The following is a 14,021-nucleotide window of genomic DNA, read 5'->3' as shown; positions in this document are numbered from 1 at the left end:
TGTGATATACTAAAAAACAATGAAGTATACATTTAAACGGGTAAACTCTAAGGTATGTAAAAAAAAAAAATTTTTTTTTTTTTTTTGCTGTGCCGTGCAGCTTGCAGGATTTTAGTTCCCTGACCAGGGATCGAACCCAGGCCCACCGCAGTGAAAGCATCAAGTCCTAACCACTGGACCGCCAGGGAATTCCCTATGGTATATAAATTATATCACAATAAAGCTGTTATATTTTAAAATATGTGTGTATACATATATTCCATGACAGTGTTGCCATTTACAAAATAAGTATACAAAGTATATTTTCGCTGTACACCAGCAAAAATCAGTTAGAAAACGTAACAGATAGTTTCACAAGCGCAATAAAAGATAAAAAACATACTTAGAAATAAACTTAAAAAAATGTTTCCAGGAATCACCTGAAGAAAATTACCACACTTTACTGAGAGACACAAAAGATGTGAATAATTTAGAGACACAATATTATGTTCCTAGAGAGGAAAATTCAATCTTGTAAAGATGTCGAATCTCCCTACATGAATTTGTGGATTTAACAGAATTTCAAAAGAATTTTCCGGGGGTGATAAAATAATTCTGAAGTGCATCTGAATTAATGAAAGGGCAAGACAACAGTGAGAAAAGTAAGAAGGTCGGATTCTGACAAAACAAATTACAATGCAATTAATGCAAACCAAAACGACAAGGATAAAAGAGCATAGAGCTAGATTAAGGGAACAGAACAGAAAGGCTAGAAACAAAGGCCAATATATGTGAGTATTTAATACACATTTACAATGGCATTTCACACTAGGGTTGGGGGCAGCCTGCTGGACTATTCAACAAATGAGGCTCACAATAGGGATAGGAAAAATAAACTTCTAAAGCCAACTACCAAAGGCCAAACACAAAAGAAGAGCCTGATAGTTCTGACAATATACATATATTTTAAAATTGAGTACACAAAATATACTATGTAATATTAAAAGGAAAAAGCAAACATCATGAAGTAGGTCCAGGACCAGCATCCACGACTATTGTTTCCTTTTTCTAAAAGGAACCTTTTCCAGTTCACTTTACACTAAACTCTCAAAACTCATTCAGATCACTCTGAACAACTCACAGTAAGTGTTACTATTTTGTGATCCACTATGGAGACAGGTTTCGGGCAAGAATAAAGGCAGTGCCACAGGTCCAAGGTTGTGACTTAGAGAGACGAGTGTCACACCACCTTTCACCTCCTGAGCAATGGGCATTCCTAATGGGAACTGCCATGAACCCAAGATCGACCATAAAAGGTGGCCTGGGGAGCCCACCGCCCTGCCCTTCCCCTGCAGCACTGCCAGCCTCAGGCAAGCTCACGTCTCAGACATCAGAAGCATCTTCCCTGTACCTGGCCCTCACCTAGTACCCACCAATCTTCAGCTACCACTCATGAGGCCTGCAAGCTTTCCCAGGAAGAAAGAAGACAGGGCTGATCCCAAAGAATCCTAGAATCCAGAATTTAGAGGATTTGTAAAGCATTTGTTTAAAACAGCCTTGAGGACTTGTAGATTTCTCATCATCTTTAGTCTGAGGGTCTGAGTGGACTGTCTGCATTTAAATCTTGGCTGGAACACTAACTAGCTGTGTGTCCTTGGGTAAGTTAACCTCTCAGAACTCTGCTGCATTTTCTTCTCTGTAAACTGTGGTTAATAATAATGACCTTCTGGGACTTCCCTGGTGGCACAGCGGTTAAGAATCCGCCTGCCAATGCAGGGGACACAGGTTCAAGCCCTGCTTCGGAAAGATCCCACATGCTGCGGAGCAACTAAGTCTGTGGGCCACAACTACTGAGCCTGTGTTCTAGAGCCTGCAAGCCACAAGTACTGAGCCCGCGAGCCACAATTACTGAGCCCGCGTGCCAAAAATACTAAAGCCCATGCGCCTAGAGCCCATGCTCCACAACAGGAGAAGCCACCGCAATGAGACGCCCACGCACCGCAATGAAGAGTAGCCCCCGTGCGCAGCAACCAGAGAAAAGCCTGCGCCCAGCAACGAAGACCCAACACAGCCGAAAATTTGAAAAATAATAATTTAAAAAATTTTTTTAAATAAATAAACTGTGTGCAAAAAACTAAATAAATAATAATAATGATGATCTTCCACAGGTATTATGAGATTACTGTGATGATTAAATTAACTGATTCATTTAAAAATTGTTTAGAACAAGGTAAAAACATCAAGTGAATGGATATGAATGGACAATTCACAAAGGGAGAAATACTGTGCAAATGTAACAATAAATGATAAAAAAAAAAAATTCACCTTCACTAGGAAACAACAAAATGCAAAATAAAAGCACACGATCCCTTTTCATCCTTTAATAGATAACTTTACGTTGGTAAAGATTTCAAATATTCAAATCCAGTCTTGGCAACAATGTAAAAGAAAAGGACACTTTCATATACTGTGGATGGAAACATAAGGTGAATTTGAAGTATCAAAAGCCCACCACTCCCACTTCCTGAAAATTACTCTAACAAAATATCTGGAAATTGCACAAAGAGGTGTGTTAAGGATGTTTGTTGGGCTACTTGCAAGAGTACAAAACTGGACAAAACAGGAGTCCACACACATCTGCCTCTCACTGCTCCTAAGACCCAGTAAAATAAAAGTACAGCTGCACAAAATGGAAAGTCCTGACCAGCTGCAAGAATAGGGAGAAAGCGGTTGTAAAGACTTCTGGGAGAGGGACTTCCCTGGCGGTCCAGTGTTTAAGACTTCGCCTTCCATTGCAGGGGGTGTGGGTTTGATCCCTGGTCAGGGAGCTAAGATCCCACATGCCTCATGGCCAATAAAACCAAAACATAAAACAGAAGCAATATTGTAACAAATTCAATAAAGACTTTAAAAATGGTCCACATCAAAAAAAAGACTTCTGGGAGAAAGGCAGCTCCAAATTAAGCAGGCAGAGAAGGCCACGTCATACATGCCCACCTGCACACCCAAGGAGAGCTCAGAGTCAGCAAGTGCAGTGGGGCCCAAAGCAGGGAAGGGTCTGCGATCGCTGTAGCCCCAGAATCACTCACCGGGGACCAAACTCTGAACAAATACTTAAGTAAATGAAGACTTCTCCGGAGGAGACAGGAGTACCCCAGGTAAAGGCCTTCATTCTGGCATCTGGAACATCCTTGATGTTAGATAGAAATCTCGACCAACTCACTTGTTCTAAGAGAAAATCTGTCCATCAACTCGCCATACTGCCCCACAAGGAGCTGCCCATCAGAATCCCGTTCAGGAAAAGTCTAGATGAAAATGCTCCAAGGCAGAAGGAAGAAGAGCTACAATTCTGCAGCCTGTGGAAGGAAAACCACATTCACAGAAAAACAAAATGAAAAGGCAGAGGACTTTGCACCAGATGAAGGAACAAGATAAAACCCCAGAAAAACAATCAAATGAAGTGGAGATAGGCAACCTTCCAGAAAAAGAATTCAGAATAATGATAGTGAAGATGATCCAGGACCTCGGAAAAAGAATGGAGGCAAAGATCGAGAAGATGCAAGAAATGTTTAACAAAGGCCTAGAAGAATTAAAGAACAAACACCAAGAAGAATTAAAGAACAAACAAACAGAGATAAACAATACAACAACTGAAAGGAAAAATACACTAGAAGGAATCAATAGCAGAATAACTGAGACAGAAGAACAGATAAGTGACCTGGAAGACAGAAAGGTGGGATTCACTGCCGTGGAACAGAACAAAGAGAAAAGAATGAAAAGAAATGAAGACAACCTGAGAGATCTCTGGGACAACATTAAATGCAACAATATTCGCATTATAGGGGTCCCAGAAGGAGAAGAGAGAGAGAAAGGACCAGAGAAAACATCTTTAGAGATTACAGTCAAAAACTTCCCTAACATGGGGAAGGAAATAGCCACCCAAGTCCAGGAAGCACAGAGAGTCGCAGGCAGGATAAAACCAAGGAAAAACACGCCAAGACACAGAGTAATCAAATTGACAAAAATTAAAGACAAAGAAAAATTATTGAAAGCAACAAGGGAAAAATGACAAATAACATACAAGGGAACTCCCATAAGGTTAACAGCTGATTTCTCAGCAGAAACTCTACAAGCCAGAAGGGAGTGGCATGATATATTTAAAGTGATGAAAGGGAAGAAACTACAACCAAGATTACGCTACCCGGCAAGGATCTCATTCAGATTCTACAGAGAAATCAAAAGCTTTACAGACAAGCAAAAGCTAACAGAATTCAGCACCACCATACCAGCTCTACAACAAATGCAAAAGGAACTTCTCTAAGTGGGAAACACAAGAGAAGAAAAGGACCTACAAAAACAAACCCAAAACAATTAAGAAAATGGTCATAGGAACATACATATAGATAATTACCTTAAACGTGAATGGATTAAATGCCCCAACCAAAAGACATAGACTGGCTGAATGGATACAAAAACAAGACCCATATATATGCTGTCTACAAGAGACCCACTTCAGACCTAGGGACACATACAGACTGAAAGTGAGGGGATGGAAAAAGATACTCCATGCAAATGGAAATTAAAAGAAAGCTGGAGTAGCAATACTCATATCAGATAAAATAGACTTTAAAATAAAGAATGTTACAAGAGACAAGGAAGGACACTACATAATGATCAAGGCATCAATCCAAGACAAGACATAACAGTTAAAAATATACATGCACCCAACATAGGAGCATCTCAATACATATGGCAACTGCTAACAGCTATAAAAGAGGAAATCAACAGTAACACAATAATAGTGGGGGACCTTAACATCTCACTTACACCAAAGGACAGATCATCCAGACAGAAAATTAATAAGGAAACACAAGCTTTAAATGACACAATAGACCAGATACATTTAATTGATATTTATAGGACATTCCATCCAAAAACAGCAAATTACACTTTCTTCTCAAGTGCACATGGAACATTCTCCAGGATAGATCACATCTTGGGTCACAAATCAAGCCTCGGTAAATTTAAGAAAACTGAAATTATATCAAGCATCTTTTCCAACCACGATGCTATGAGATTAGAAATCAATTACAGGGAAAAAAACTTAAAAAACACAATCACATGGAGGCTAAACAATACATTACTAAATAACCAGGAGATCACTGAAGAAATCAAAGAGGAAATCAAAAAATACCTAGAGACAAATTACAATGAAAACACAACAATCCAAAACATATGGGATGCAGCAAAAGCAGTTCTAAGAGGGAAGTTTATAGCAACACAAGCCTACCTCAAGAAACAAGAAAAATCTCATATAAACAATCTAATCTTACACCTGAAGGAACAAGAGAAAGAACAAACAAAACCCAAAGTTAGCAGAAGGAAAGAAATCATAACAATCAGAGCAGAAATAAATGAAATAGAAACAAAGAAAACAATAGCAAAGATCAATAAAACTAAAAGCTGGTTCTTTGAGAAGATAAACAAAATTGATAAAGCCTTAGCCAGACTCATCAAGAAAAAAAGGGAGAGGACTCAAGTCAATAAAATTAGAAATAAGGAGAAGTTACAACAGACATCACAGAAATACAAAGCATCGTAAGAGACTACTACAAGCAACTCTACGCCAATAAAATGGACAACCTGGAAGAAATGGACAAATTCTTGGAAAGTTATAACCTTCCAAGACTGAACCAGGAAGAAACAGAAAATATGAACAGACCAATCACAAGTAATGAAATTGAAACTGGGATTAAAAATCTTCCAACAAACAAAAGTCCAGGACCAGATGGCTTCACAGGTGAATTCTATCAAACATTTAGAGAAGAGCTAACACCTTCTCAAACTCTTCCAAAAAACTGCAGAGGAAGGAACACTTTCAAACTCATTCTAAGAGGCCACCATCACCCTGATACCAAAACCAGACAAAGATACTACAAAAAAAGAAAACTACAGACCAATTATCACTGATGAATATAGATGCAAAAATCCTCAACAAAATACTAGCAAACAGAATCCAACAACACATTAAAAGGATCATACACCACGATCAAGTGGGATTTATCCCAGGGATGCAAGGATTCTTCAATGTACGCAAGTCAATCAATGTGATACACGATATTAACAAATTGAAGAATAAAAACCATATGATCATCTCAATAGATGCAGAAAAAGCTTTTGACAAAATTCAACACCCATTTATGATAAAAACTCTCCAGAAAGTGGGCACAGAGGGAACCTAACTCAACATAATAAAAGCCATATATGACAAACCCACAGAAAACATCATTCTCAATGGTGAAAAACTGAAAGCATTTTCTCTAAGATCAGGAACGAGACAAGGATGCCCACTCTCGCCACTATTATTCAACATAGTTTTGGAAGTCCTAGCCACGGCAGTCAGAGCGAAAAATAAATAAAAGGAAAACAAATTGGAAAAGAAGAAGTAAAACTGTCACTGTTTGCAGATGACATGATACTATACATACAGAATCTTAAAGATGCCACCAGAAAACTATTAGAGCTAATCAATGAATTTGGTAAAGTTGCAGGATACAAAATTAATGCACAGAAATCTCTTGCATTACTATACACTAACAACAAAAGATCAGAAAGAGAAATTAAGGAAACAATCCCATTCACCACTGCAACAAAAAGAATAAAATACCTAGGAATAAACCTACCTAAGGAGGTAAAAGACCTGTACTCGGAAAACTATAAGACACTGATGAAAGAAATCAAAGATGACACAAACAGAGATATGGAGAGATATACCATGTTCCCGGATTAGAAGAACCAATATTCTGAAAATGTCTATACTACCCAAAGCAATCTACAGATTCAATGCAATCCCTATCAAATTACCAGTGGCATTTTTTACAGAGCTAGAAGAAAAAATCTTAAAATTGGTATGGAGACACAAAAGACCCCGAATAGCCAAAGCAGTCTTGAGGGAAAAAAACGGAGCTAGAGGAATCAGACTCCCTGACTTCAGACTATACTACAAAGCTACAGTAATCAAGATAATATGGTACTAGCACAAAAACAGAAACACAGATCAATGGAACAAGATAGAAAGCCCAGAGATAAACCCACGCACCTATGGTCAACTAATCTATGACAAAGGAGGCAAGGATATACAATGGGGAAAAGACAGTCTCTTCAATAAGTGGTGCTGGGAAAACTGGACAGCTACATGTAAAAGAATGAAATTAGAACACTCCCTAACACCATACACAAAAATAAACTCAAAATGGATTACAGACCTAAATGTAAGACCAGACACTGTAAAACTCTTAGAGGAAAACATAGGAAGAACACTCTTTGACATAAATCACAGCAAGATCTTTTTTGATCCACCTCCTAGAGTAATGGAAATAAAAACAAAAATAAACAAACGGGGCTTCCCTGGTGGCACAGTGATTGAGAGCCCGCCTGCCAATGCAAGGGATGTGGGTTCAAGCCCTGGTCCGGGAAGATCCCACATGCCGCGGAGCAGCTGGGCCCGTGCGCCACAGCTGCTGAGCCTGAGCTCTGGAGCCTGTGAGCCACAACTACTGAGCCCACGTGCCACAACTACGGAAGCTCGCGTGCCTAGAGCCTGTGCTCCACAACGGGAGAGGCCACCGCAGTGGGAGGCCCGCACACCGCAATGAGGAGTGGCCCCTGCTTGTTGCAACTAGAGAAGGCCCGTGAGCAGCAATGAAGACCCAGTGCAGCCAAAAATAAATAAATAAAATAAATTTTAAAAAATAATAATAATAAAAAAATAAACAAATGGAACTTAATGAAACTTAAAAGCTTTTGCAAAGCAAAGGAAACTACAAACAAGATGAAAAGACAACCCTCAGAATGGGAGAAAATATTTGCAAACGAATCAACGGACAAAGGATTACTCCCCAAAATATATAAACAGCTCATGCAGCTCAATATTAAAAAATCAACCCAATCAAAAAATAGGCAGAAGACCTAAATAGACATTTCTCCAAAGAAGACATACAGATGGCCAAGAAGCACATGAAAAGCTGCTCAACGTCACTAATTATTAGAGAAATGCAAATCAAAACTACAATGAGGTATCACCTCACACCAGTTAGAATGGGCATCATCAGAAAATCTACAAACAACAAATGCTGGAGAGGGTGTGGAGAAAAGGGAACCCTCTTGCACTGTTGGTGGGAATGTAAATTGATACAGCCACTATGGAGAACAGTATGGAGGTTCCTTAAAAAACTAGAAATATGGGCTTCCCTGGTGGCGCAGTGGTTGAGAGTCTGCCTGCCAGTGCAGGGGAAACGGGTTCGAGCCCTGGTCTGGGAAGATCCCACATGCCATGGAGCAACTGGGCCCATGAGCCACAATTGCTGAGCCTGTGCGTCTGGAGCCTGTGCTCCGCAACAAGAGAGGCCGCGATGGTGAGAGGCCCGCGCACCGCGATGAAGAGTGGCCCCCGCTTGCCGCAACTAGAGAAAGCCCTCGCACAGAAACGAAGACCCAACACAGCCAAACATAAATAAATAAATAAATAAATAAATAAATAAATAAAAGACCGTGAATTTCTAAAAAAAAAAAAAAAAAACTAGAAATAGAATTACCATATGATCCAGCAATCCCACTACTGGGCATATACCCAGAGAAAACCATAATTCAAAAAGACACATGCACCCCAATGTTCATTGCAGCACTATTTACAATAGCCAGGTCATGGAAGCAACCTAAATGCCCATCGACAGACGAATGGATAAAGAAGATGTGGTACATATATACAATGCAATATTACTCAGCCATAAAAAGGAACAAAACTGGGTCATTTGTAGAGACGTGGATGGATCTAGAGACTGTCATACAGAGTGTAGTAAGTCAGAAAGAGAAAAACAAATACCGTATATTAACGCATACATGTGGAACCTAGAAAAATGGTACAGACGAACCAGTTTGCAGGGCAGAAATTGAGACACAGATGTAGAGAACAAACGTATGGACTCCAAGGGGGGAAACTGGCACGAGGGTGGTCGTGGTGTGATGAATTGGGAGACTGGGACTGACATATATACACTAATATGTATAAAATAGGTAACTAATAAGAACCTGCTGTATAAAAAAATAAATAAAAATTTAAAAAGAAAACACCCCCCCTCCAAAAAAAAGAAAAAGAAAATGCTCTAAATTACAAAACGGAAGCAGAGGAGCCTTTGTCTGCATCCATTTGGTCTGAAACACGGACAGAACCAGCAAGATGAAAAGACCAAATTACAAAGAAAAGCTGACCCCAGGGGAAAGAGGAGAACCTCAGGAACAGTAGAGAACAGCCAGAACTCAGCTCAGAGAGACTCGGAAAGACAGCACAGCCCTCACGGAAGAACAGAAACCAGGAAAGCAGGTGATTCCAGTGCTTCCCTCAGCAACCCCCACCCTCTAAACCCCAGTAAATCAACAAAGAGAAACAAATCCACAAGGAAAAAGAGAACAGAAGAAACAGTAGCTAAGAGACTTCAGCAGTGACTTCCAAGTTGTAACTGAGCCGCACAGGGGAAGCACAGAAGCAGAGCCCAGCGGTGGGTCACAGTCGGGAAGCCAGAGGCCTGAGGTGCCGGGGACAGCCCAGGGTAGGACGAAGGTGGGGCTGAAAACAGGAGTGGTCCAAGGCTCCAGGCCACAGCACCGTGCCCATACAGGCAGAAGACTAAAGGTTTACTTTTTTTTTTTAAATAAATGTATTTATTTTATTTTTGGCTGCATTGGGTCTTCCTTGCTGCACACGGGCTTTCTCTAGTTGCAGCGAGCAGGGGCTACCCTTCGTTGAGATGCACGGGCTTCTCATTGCGGTGGCTTCTCTCGTTGCGGAGCATGGGCTCTAGGTGCGCGAGCTTCAGTAGTTGTGGCTCGCGGGCTCTAGAGCACAGGCTCAGTAGTTGTGGCACTCGGGCTTAGCTGCTCCGCAACATGCGGGATCTTCCCGGACCCAGGCTCAAACCCGTGTCCCCTGCACTGGCAGGCGGATTCTTAAGCACTGCGCCACCAGGGAAGCCCTAAAGGTTTACTCTTGAGAGTGGAGAATACCACAGTAACTGGCCATATTTGGGTTTTTTTAATTTAAATCAAATAAAATTTAAGATTCAAAGAAAAAAACAAAAAATAAAATAAAATTCAGTTCCTCAGTCATACGAGCCATATTTCAAGTGCTCAACAGTCACAAGTGGCTAGTGGTGACCTTACCAGACAGCACAGATCTAGAACATTCCATCATTGCACAGAGCTATCCTGGACAGAGATGTCCTGAAGAGGGGAGGCCGAAGGGCTTAGAGCTGGAAGCCAGGCTTGGTGCCCGACTCAAAAGGGAATTCTGGGCTAGGAGGCCCACAGCAGGACCCTCCCCACAGGACCACAGGGCCCAGCAGTTGGGTGTGTGCTCCCCAGGGAGGAAAACCGGACCTGTAAGACAACTCTGAAATATACCAAACCAAGGACAAGCACTCTTATAAAGTAAAAACAACTGTCAAAATAAATTCAAGAACATCTTCTACATGCAAAACAAAGATCCAAAAGCAGAACTATAAGGGAAAAGCTTAGGGACCCAGAGGATCACTCTTGGAAATTCACAGGCACACCAGAAGAAGGCAGAGCAGAGAAACGATCAAAAACACACCAGAAGTAAAGTTCCCTGTACCAAAGGATGCAAGTCTTCAGCCTAAAATTGTCCAGCTAATGCCCAGCATAAGAAAAAAAGCCTAGAGCGAGTCATACCCTCCTAAAATATCAGGTTCTAGAAAAGCCTCCTGAAAAAGAAACTCAGACTTGGACATGGCATAACTGGATGAAGGAAGACGATGGACCCATGCCTTCCATCCCCACCCAGCCAAGCTGCCAACCACACATGAAATGTATTTATTCTGCCTGAGACAGCTGAGAGTTCAGAAAACTTACCTTCTACAAAACCTGTTAAAAAAGAAAAACTAGCATGCACAGCACCAGCCCACTTTTTAAAAGGCACCTGTGTGCACGCTGAGGCTAACCCTTGGTGCCTCCCTGGTGATGTGTCTAAGATCTCCACAGCCCTGGGGGCAAGTAGCGATGATGACCCCATATCACAGGCAAGAAAACTCAGGCACAGAGCAGCTAAGTGGCAGAGCTGGGGTGTAAATCTAGGCGGTCTAGCCCCAGGGTTCGTGACCCTAACCCCCATCCCATGCTGCCCTTCAACTGAAGTTACTATCGCTACTTTCCTCCTTCTCAAGTTCACTGCCAGGAGCAGGTGTTACTATTGTAGGCCCCACTAACCAGTAAGACCTGGGCACTTCATCCTGATACCCTCTGCTTGTGCGCAGGCGCGCAAACACACACACACTCCATGCACCAAGGCCTCTGTGATCATCTGTAACTGAATGATCAAAAATCAAAATCCTCAGCCTCTGTTCTTACCTAGGTGTGGGTCCAACAGGTGAGGCTGCTCCTGATATCTGTCCATTATTACTAAAAAGAAAAACAATGTGAGAATTAACATGCACATGAGCCTCGGAAACACTCGAGTTTTCCCACAGTGACTTGCAGGGCAGCTCCCAAGAGCACAGGCCAGCTGGAGTGAGGCCCCACCCACCCACTTCCTCAGGGCCACTGTGCCCTGGCCTCTGCTCTCTGCTTGCTCAGCACACCTTCCTCTCAGGTCCTCGCTTCTTCCTTCATTCACGGCCTGCTGACAGCCAAGCTGAGTTCTCCCCTTCATTAGACACACACCTTCCACACCCTTCACTCTCCTCTGCCACACACACCAAGCCATGTGCCCTCCCAGCCCTCACACCACGGCCTCCTTAATCCCAGGCAGCCTGGTTTCCACTCCTACCAGCAGCTAGAACTGCTCCTATCAGATCCCACGACCACTTGGGCTACGGCAGTTCTTATGCGCCACACACCTCCACATCTGACCACTCCCTAGGAATGGGAAAGTGGGCTTTCACTGGTCCCTGGATATACACCTCACCCTCAGTACAGTTCTACGCCAGAGGTATTTTCAGTGCTAACCGCAGCCGACAGCCAAAGAAACAGCACAATCAAGCAACCAGCCCAAGTGGCAGAAGGGTATTCAAGCCCAGGGACAAGTTGCCGAAGTGTGTGCTCTTTCCACTCAGCCGGCCACACTGCCCCCTCCTGAAGTTCACCGTTGTCATTACAAACCCATGAAGACAAAATTATATAGAAATTTCTTTAGCTAAAAGGGTCCACGAGGACGGTTTTACTGAATCACAAAACCCTACGTAGTTATCTAACCACGGGATCCTAAGGAGTCATTTGGAAGTTACCCGTTATAGACAACGGCAAGGGTCCGTCTAAACTTGGAGAACCTAGACTAATAACTAAGCACCCTACGGTGCGCCTATCCGATATCCTGCGCCGCCCTGCATAGTCTTGGCAGAACCATGGGCGCTGCCTACAGCTAAGGCTCTGGGTGGGGGCCCCACAACCGCACAGCCAGCCCGGCCCCCGCCCGCTCCAACCTGTTCTCGCCTCTCCTGCTCCCACTGCCCCGTCCACACAGCTGTCTCGGAGAAAATGCTCTTTGCTGTGGTCCCAGGGCAGGCTGGGGACAGGACTGGGAGATGAGCCGCCCAGGGGAGGTACACCCGCCCCCTCCTGACGGAGGTCGGCCAGGAGGCCCACTGCCCTCCACCTCTCACGCGCGCCCGTGTCTGGGACCGCAAGAAAGGAGACCTGCACAGCCTGCGCTGCCCCCCTCCCCTCCTCCGGCCCGCGCGCACCCCGGAACCGCTCCAGGGCGCCCTCCCGGGCCGCGCGGTCTCCGAGCACCGCCGGTAGGCGGCCGAGCAGCTCCTTCGTCTCCGCGCTCTCGCCGAACGACTCGAGAGAGGCGCCGCAGGCCAGCGCCGCGTCCTCCGCCGCATCCTCCGCCCGGTCCTCCACCGGATCCTCCACGGCACCCACGGCCGGCTCCTCGCTCAAGGCCATCCTCGGCGGCCGGACGGTGCCCGCAGACTCGCAGCCGGCTCCACACGCGCGTGGGGCGCGGGGCGTGGGACACGAGGCACCGAACGCTCAAGACTGCTGAGACAGAGAAGGCGGCAATGACGCCGGCCCCGCCCCACGACCTCCGACCTTGCACGCCGGCCCCGCTACAGAGCGCGCCGGCCGCCAAAATACTGCGCGCGGAGGCGGTGCCGAGCCCGAGGGGGGCGGGGCCAGAGGACTGGGTGGGGCGACAAGATCCCACAAGCCGGCTGCGCAGCCTTCCCCGAGCACGCGCGCTGAGTTCAGGTCCCGGGCGTCTTTCTGCAAAGCCGTCTGCAGGCGCCCAGGGCTGCAGTGGGAGTGGCTCCAGCCCGCTAGACAGGCACTTTCCAGACAACAGATGAGTGGGCGCTCGTAAAGCCCCGAAATAATTGGTGATTCGGGAGGAGTGATAACGGCGCGGCTCAGGTCTTCCGAGATGCACACACGGGTGGCCGAGGTGCCCGGCAGCCCCGCCCCGCCACGGTGGCAGCCCGACACGCCGACCCCCTGGACACCCCGACACCCTGACCACTCCAGGCACCCTCCAGGGCACACCCCCTACCCAAGGCTACCGCCACACGCACACACACACACACACACACACACACACACACACCCTTCTTATCGAGCAAAAAACACCAGCTGCAAAACGGAGCGCGGGAGAGCGGCTGGGCAGTGGCTGCCGCACATAGGGGGGGGTGTCTTTCTTCCACCTGTCCACCTCAGTAAGGTGGACCTGGAGCCCTGCTCAGCCCCAGAGATACTGCTCAAGAGGTGGGCCCATCTCATGGTCCCCAACTCTGCCTAAGCCAGAAACAGGAGACCCGAATCCACAGGGGGCCATGACATCAAATTCCACCTAAGCAAACCCCAGATCTGTGTGAATTTCTGTACAAATGTCATGGAAGTATCCAAACTCCAAGTTCCCCCCAGATTGGAATAGGTAATGAGCCTGCCAGAGACCTTTCAGGTGGTCTGGGCCCCCATAAATTAACCCAGCTGCATGGAGGACGGAGACGCAGGTGAAACTAAGACACACACAG

General features: G+C 45.0%; 1 protein-coding gene across 1 annotated transcript in view; it reads right to left on the bottom strand.

The window, feature by feature from the left end:
- TBCD (tubulin folding cofactor D) overlaps positions 1 to 13,070 on the bottom strand; it is a 174,201-nt gene extending 161,131 nt beyond the window's left edge. The window contains exons 1-2 of the mRNA XM_082441993.1: positions 12,729 to 13,070; positions 11,398 to 11,448 (exon numbers count right to left, since the gene is read on the bottom strand). Of these exons, the coding sequence (XP_082298119.1) occupies positions 11,398 to 11,448; positions 12,729 to 12,936 (259 nt within the window). The 5' untranslated portion in view covers positions 12,937 to 13,070. The remainder of the gene's footprint in view (positions 1 to 11,397; positions 11,449 to 12,728) is intronic.
- Positions 13,071 to 14,021: the final 951 nt, after the last annotated feature.

Source organism: Balaenoptera physalus (assembly GCF_965194825.1).
Source record: "Balaenoptera physalus genome assembly, chromosome: 20".
In the NCBI taxonomy this organism is placed as follows: Eukaryota; Metazoa; Chordata; class Mammalia; order Artiodactyla; family Balaenopteridae; genus Balaenoptera; species Balaenoptera physalus.
Note: the sequence above shows the minus strand (reverse complement) of the source record. Positions and strands in the feature narration are given on the sequence as shown.